This window comes from Echiichthys vipera (assembly GCF_963691815.1).
Source record: "Echiichthys vipera genome assembly, chromosome: 22".
NCBI lineage: Eukaryota > Metazoa > Chordata > Actinopteri > Perciformes > Trachinidae > Echiichthys > Echiichthys vipera.
This window is the reverse complement of record NC_139847.1, coordinates 18,415,227-18,422,375: the sequence shown is the minus strand read 5'-3', so window position 1 is coordinate 18,422,375 and position 7,149 is coordinate 18,415,227. Positions and strand designations below refer to the sequence as shown.

Sequence of the window (7,149 nt, the reverse complement as noted above, 5' to 3'; positions counted from 1 at the left end):
TAGATCATATCTGCTGTGAATTTGAGCTCCTCTTTCTTGCAAAATGTCCTTTTTGTCTTTGTAAAGAGTGACGCTCCAGCTGACAAAGAATATTTTTTATTTATCACATTTTAATTCTTGCAAAGTTTACATACAACAATCATAATACGCTAAAGAAAATACCATCATACAGCAATGAGAACATGCTAAAAGATATACCATCATACAGCAATGAGAATAAAGACAGACAGATGGAAAGAGAGAGACAAAGACAGACAGAGAGAGACAAAGACAGACAGAGAGAGACAAAGACAGACAGAGAGACAGTCCCAGAGATGCAAGCAACCACAAAGTGACAGCAACTATAATAATATCTATAGTAATGTGAATATGACTTATATGTTATAGCAGTTAATATAGCAGAATAGTAGAAACAAGCACAGCTAAGGTGAGTATGACAATGATAATAATTATGGCAAGCATGATCAATGATGAGTAGTGGTAATAACAGCTATGGTACAGTAATACTTCTTGACACATTGTTTTGCTACTGCCCACTGACATACTTTAAAGCTGTTCTTATCTGATGTATGTTCTCCAAACATCTTAAAAGGCACATGTTCGGATCAGGGAAACCGTGACGTCATGCCGCCTCTGCCCCCTCGGTCTCGTACTAATGCCCTCTCAGATTTTGGACCGTGGTATTTCTCCATATAGTAACTATTCAATGTAATAAAATAAAATATGTCAGGAGAAGTGGTAATTATTGACAAATACGGCACAGTACATTCATAAACACTTAGATGCCCTTGTATGTGGTTTTAATTGCTATTAAGGGACACGGTGTTATAACCCATTTATTAAATGTTAATAATGTTATTATTCATATATGCTGTTAAAGTGAAGTGTCACCAAACCCACCTGTTTTCTTCAGCTTAGCCTTGATCATATTGGCACACTTATTATATATTATCTGTCTCATCCTCTTTAAATATGCACATAAGTCTAACGCACTAACTCTGGCAACACCACACAGGAGTTAGAATCACAACTGATGACCTGTGGTGAGGACAGCTGAGAGAGAGACACTGTTCATCAAAAACAACGATGTGCAGATGCTGCGACAGCCTCAGTTTTATCAGAAGTGGAGAGTTTTTGATTTGGGATGTCATCTAGTGTAACTGCCACTGGGAGGTGAAAGAGTGCCACTGAAGCTGTGTGAGGCAATGTGTCGACGTGGCCCACGCTCACACACATCTGACACCGTGTAAGTGATGGATGTAAACAGTGATGACTCGTCGTCTGCACTGATCTGTCACGCCTCATATGGAAGACAACGATCCTGTTTCAAATATAAATGTTGCATTTATTCATTCTGCATGAGTTTAAAGATGAATTCCTCACAACAGAATATGTAAAAATACTCCAGTACAAATAAAAAACCCAGGTACACTTAGATGATCAAAAGTATTTCCTCTGACGGTTGGCCCCTGTGGCTGATTTGTTGTTACGGGACAGAATTGAAAATCTCATTCACATTCTGAATCAGGACTTTGATCATTTTGGTAATGCTAACCCTGGTTATAGCCTATACTTAGTTAGCTTAGCATGTTTTGATAGCTTAAAAAATAACTTTATTTAATAAATAATGATCATTTATATTATTTAGGCTAATGTATAAAGCCTACAGTGCCTATAGAAAGTCATGATACCGTTTTGAAATAGTCACTTTTTTGTTTTACGGCCTGAAATGTGTGATTTACACATTATGCCTACATTCAAGTGAAAGAAGTTTTTTTTTAATTTCTGAAAATGAATATATAAAATGTGCATTAAGGAAATAAAAAGCTGGATGACCTGCAATTTTTTGATGTTAAACTCAGATAAAACTGAAGTTATCGTACTTTGCCCTGAAGGCCTCCGAAACTCAATAGCTAAAGATATTGTTACTCTGGATGATGTTGTGTTGTCCTCCAGCACCACAGTAAGGAATCTGTGTGTTATTTTTGATTAGGATATGTCCTTCGATTCTCACATTAACAACAAGGACTGCATATTTTCACCTTTGTAATATCGCGAAAATTAGGAACATTGTTACTTCTAGGCTGGACTACTGCAACTCCTTATAATCAGGCTGCTCCAATAAGTCTGTTAAGAGTCTCCAGTTGGTCCAAAATGCTGCAGCTCGTGTACTAACTAAAACAAATAAAAGAGAACGTATTTCTGCTGTTTTAGCTTCTTTACACTGGCTACCTGTAAAATCTAGAATAGAATTTAAAATCCTTCTCCTTACCTACAAAGCTCTTATTGGTCGTATCTCGTAAGCTCTGTCGTATCTTAAAGAGCTCATAGTACCGTATCACCCGACTAGATCGCTGTGCTCTGAGAATGCAGGGCTACTTGTCGTTCCTAGAGTCTCCAAAAGTAGAATGGGAGGCAGAGCCTTCAGCTACCAAGCTCCTCTCCTGTGGAACCAACTCCCAAGTGTTATTCGGGAGGCAGACACTGTCCCCATATTTAAGAGTAAACTTAAAACTTTCCTTTTTGATAAAACATACAGCTAGGGCTTACGAGCCCTCAGCTATGTTGTTATTTTTAAAACTGAGTTTGTTCTGCTTAATGATGCTGCTATAGGCCGAGTCTGCCGGGGGTTAATACTTTACCAGATGCTCTGAGCTTCTCTCCTCTCTGTTTGTATCATTCATGTCTCATCACTGCATGTTACTAATTCACTTCTTCCCCGGAGTTGTTTGTGCTTAGTCGTCTCTCAGGTCTCTGCTGATTGTGGTTGTGCCTGCTGCCGTGGTCCTGCATGACGCTTCCTGCTGCTATTATAATCTATAACCGTAGCTGTGCTTGTATCTACTATTCTACTGTATTGACTACCATAACATATAAGTCATATTCACATTACTATAGATATTTTTATAGTTACTGGAAGTGTGTCTGTCTTTGTCTTTGTGTCTGTCTTTGTCTTTCTCTGTCCATCTGTCCGTCTTTTCTCTCTTTCTCTCTCCTTTTCTTCCTCCACAACCGGTGCAGACAGATGTGCGTCCTCCACAGAGCTGGGTCTGTTCGTTCCTGTCTGTTAAAGTGAAGGTTTTTGTTGCCACAGTACTCTACGGGGGAATTGTTGGGTCTCTGTAAATCATAAATAAGTCATAGAGTGTGGTCTTTACCTACTCTGTAAAGTGTCCTGAGATAACTTTTGTTATGATTTGGCACTGAAAATAAAATAAAATTCAATTGAATTGAATTGAATAAAAACCGAAAAACTAGAATAGCAGAGTTGAAAAAGTGATGAGTCCCCAGCTGTAATCCTTTGTGGAGGCACTTTCTGCTTTAATTACAGCATCAGTCTGTTTGGATCTGTCTCTACAGCTTTGTGCACCTAGATTGGAAATATTTCCCCATTCTTCCTGCAGAACTGTTGGAGTTCAGTCAGATTCTGTGGTGAGTGGTGAAGGACTGCACTCTTCAAGTCCATCCACAGATGTTCTGTAGGATTCAGGTCAGGGCTCTGACTGGGCCACTCTAGAACATTCACCTTCCTGTCCTTTAGACACTGTGTTGGTTTTATGGAGGTGTGTTTTGGGTCGTTGTCATGGTGAAGGTGAACCACCTGCCCATTTTCAAGTGTCTAACAGAGGGACAAGGGTTTTCCTTAAGAATTTGGGTGGACTTGGCAGCATCCATTTCCCTTCAGTCCTGACCAACTGCCCAGAAACAAGCCCCCAACATGATGCTGCCACCGCCAGGCTTCACTAGGGAGGGTGTGTTTTGGGTGGTGTGCTGTGTTCGGTTTCTGACAAACATCAAAATCTTCAGTATGTTTTTTTACGAGACTCAGTGTGACATTTTTTCAGAAGAGGCTTCTTTCTCTCCACCCTGTAACACATGTAGAACTTGTGAAATTGTTGTCACATGCACAGATCGACCAACATCTGCCATTAAGACTTGTAACTCCTTCAAGGTCACCATGGGCCTCTTGGTAGCTTCCCTGATCAATCTTTTCCTGGCTCATCCAGTTTGGCGGGGCGGCCTGATGTAGACCAGGTCTGGGTGGAGCCATATGCCTTCCACTTCTGGACAATACTCTGAACGATTCTCAGAGGGAGAGTTAAAGCCTCTGAAATCTTTATATATCCTTCTCCTAACTTGTGCCTCTCCACAACTTTATCCCTCAGCTCTTTTGAAAGCATCTTTCCAACCATGGTGAATTATTTGTGTTACCATGAACTACTAGGAGTGGAATCCTTCGAAAATGGGTGTGATCCAAGAAAGGGCCCCAGGAAGTATGGGGTTAGAGAGTAGGAAGTGGGGCCTGGGCCTCCCCACCATAGATCTCTCTCTCTCTCTCTCTCTCTCTCTCTCTCTCTCTCTCTCTCTCTCTCTCTCTCTCTCTCTCTCTCTCTCTCTCTCTCTCTCTCTCTCTCTCTCTCTCTCTCTCTCTCTCTCTCTCTCTCTCTCTCTCTGTCTGTCTGTGTGTGTATATATATATATATATATATATATATATATATATATACAGTATAAACACCTTTACCCTACTCCTGATTTGGCGTTGCAGCTGGTGTTATTCTATCGCAAGATGTTCTCTAGGTTTCTCATTTGTTAATTGTAGACATTTCCTAATTTAATTTTATTCTGTTCTGGTTCACTCTCACTGCTCTCATAGCATCTATATTTATTCATTTATATTTGAGTTTATATTGTACCGAAGTCTGGGTAATGCGTTATTAAAGAGGTAATTTCCAAATAGGTGTCCAACAGGGTGAAAACAAATGAGTTACACTTCCAATATATTAATCAAATTAATATTATGGTATACTCAGCAGGTCAGCTGAACCTGAAAAAAGTCAATTAAGTCTACAGATAAGAGAGTAATAAAACAAACATGAAGAGTAAAGTGTTCAGCAAGTTGACATTTATTCAGTCGGCCATTGTCCAACTCAGAAGAAAGTGAGGAGACACAAGCTTTCACACTCTTGACTGTATTTGTAAGACACTGTAGGGTTACACAGAAATGAGTAAAAACAGAAGAAGTCGGTCAAAGCGCCAGTGCTGGCTCACGAGCGAAGGAAAAACAGTTTGGATTTCTTATAGCAAATGTCCAAATTAATACCGATATCATGACCACGTGGAAGCATGCATTTCATAGTATACAGTATGGTTTGACAAAGCGACAAAAGCGTCATTGGCGTTAAAGAAGGGCGAGCAGGCAGCTGGTTCAAAAGGTGCTTTCGTCCACACTCCTCATCATGCCCACAACCCAGGAGAGATTGGGATCCACGCAGATGTGACGAGCCTTTTTTGTAACCAGACTAAAAGACAGGAAATGTCATTGTAATGGAGACCAGAAATTACCAAGGAGGACATGTGGTCCAACATTATGGTTTATAATGAGAAACTAACTCAACACACTGTATATGAAATGGGAAAAACCAAAGTACGTTGTGTACGGGATGTGTGAAATGTTTTTTAAATGTCCGTGACGGATCATTTACAAAGTTAAAGCCAGTTTGAGTCAGTCATATTGTAAAATGAGTTGTCAGCACTTACATGGCTCCGGTCTTGGGGCATCTGTGATCAGTCATGTAATACGAGGCGATGTGCTTTTTGTTCATTCTCCTCGGGTAGAATGTGAAGCAGCAGTCGTCGGGACCACCCGCATCTGAACAAAAAAAGGATGTAGTATCAGGATATTCTGAGGCGTCGTACAGAAAACGTCAGAATTTTAAAAAAATGTGACATTGTCTTACTGTTGCACTTGACCGAGGGAAGCAGTGCGCCCGCCAGGATGCAGAGCAGAAGGACGTGAGCGGTCCTCATGGCGACTCAATATTCCTCTGGACGTGATGATGGAGATTCAAAACCACAGCTGCTCTTTACCTGCAGTAAAGGGCTTCTAAAGACAAGGCGGCGCTGGGTTACGTTTATCAAGATCAAAAATGTGTGAAAAAAGAGTGTCGGTGGTGTGGAGGAGGGAGGGCAGCTGTGGTTTCAATGCGACTGAAGTTGCCGGCAACAAAAACTTTCCACTCGTGTTCTTTTAAAGGTTGAGGTAGATCACAGGAAATGCAGCTGTGGTTAGACGCAGCTTAAAGATGGTGAAATACAGCTTAACCTATAGCTGTTAGAATTCTACAGCCCTCTAACAACTCTGAAGACATTATATGGCGACAGAAAGGAAAGGAGACTAAGACTGGAGAGAGGACTTGTTTTTTTGCATTTGGGTCGTTTCTTTATTTTGTGTTCCAAGTTTCTTATGCTAGTATGCTGGCCCAATGAGTAGTCAAGCTTCGTCAGTCGAACAAAACCTAACCTTGAATCTCAGCTTTTATGCCAACATGGATGAAAGGTGCCCAGAAACTAAACATACATTTCAACTTCTACATTTATCTCTACTGCAAATGCCCCTAAAAATAGTGTAGAGTGCTGTATAAATAGTAAACCTGCATCTTTAACAAAGATTAAAGAAATATGTTGATTTGACTTAACCGCACTGTTGTGACGAAAAGAGAGCTAAGCTGGAAGGCAAAGCTCTCGATCTACGGGTCAATCTTCGTTCCTACCCTCACCTATGGTCATAAAAGCTGGGTCATGACCGACAGAACGAGGACGTGGGTACAAGTGGCCGAATGCGTTTTCTCAGGATGGCTGGAGTCTCCCTTAGAGAGAGGGGGAGAAGTTCAGCATCCGTGAGGAACTCGGAGTAGAGGCGCTGCTCCTTTGCGTTGAAAGGAGCCAGTTGAGGTGGTTCGGGCATCTAGTAAGGATGAACCCTGGGCGCCTCCCTAGGGAGTTCCAGGCACGTCCAGCTGGGAGGAGGCCTCGGGGAAGACCCAGGACCAGGTGGAGAGATTATTAGAGATTATCTCCACACTGGCCTGGGAACGCCTCAGGATCCCCCAGTTAGAGCTGGTTAATGTGGCCCGGGAAAGGGAAGTTTGGGGTCCCCTGCTAGAGCTGCTGCCCCTGAGACCCGACCTGATAAACGGTTGAAGATGAGGTGAGATGAGATAGTGATTTGAGAGTTATTTCTGTAGGACGACTTAGAACAAATGTAGGTCCACGCTTGTCCCTTAGGCCCAGACTCTTCCATAAAATGAAGGGTCAATTCTAACAGAAAGACAAAAAGGCTAACGGTCAAATCCAATGCATTATATG

The 7,149-nt window shown here is 41.5% G+C and overlaps 1 protein-coding gene across 1 annotated transcript; it reads right to left on the bottom strand.

Moving 5' to 3' along the window:
• Positions 1–4,903: 4,903 nt before the first annotated feature.
• ccl36.1 (chemokine (C-C motif) ligand 36, duplicate 1) lies at positions 4,904–5,889 on the bottom strand. The gene is made up of 3 exons (XM_083937432.1): positions 5,742–5,889; positions 5,542–5,653; positions 4,904–5,303 (listed from the first exon to the last, which is right to left on the bottom strand). Exons 1-3 carry the CDS (start codon positions 5,809–5,811, stop codon positions 5,210–5,212), a joined length of 276 nt encoding a protein of 91 aa, XP_083793558.1. The 5' UTR covers positions 5,812–5,889; the 3' UTR covers positions 4,904–5,209.
• Positions 5,890–7,149: the final 1,260 nt, after the last annotated feature.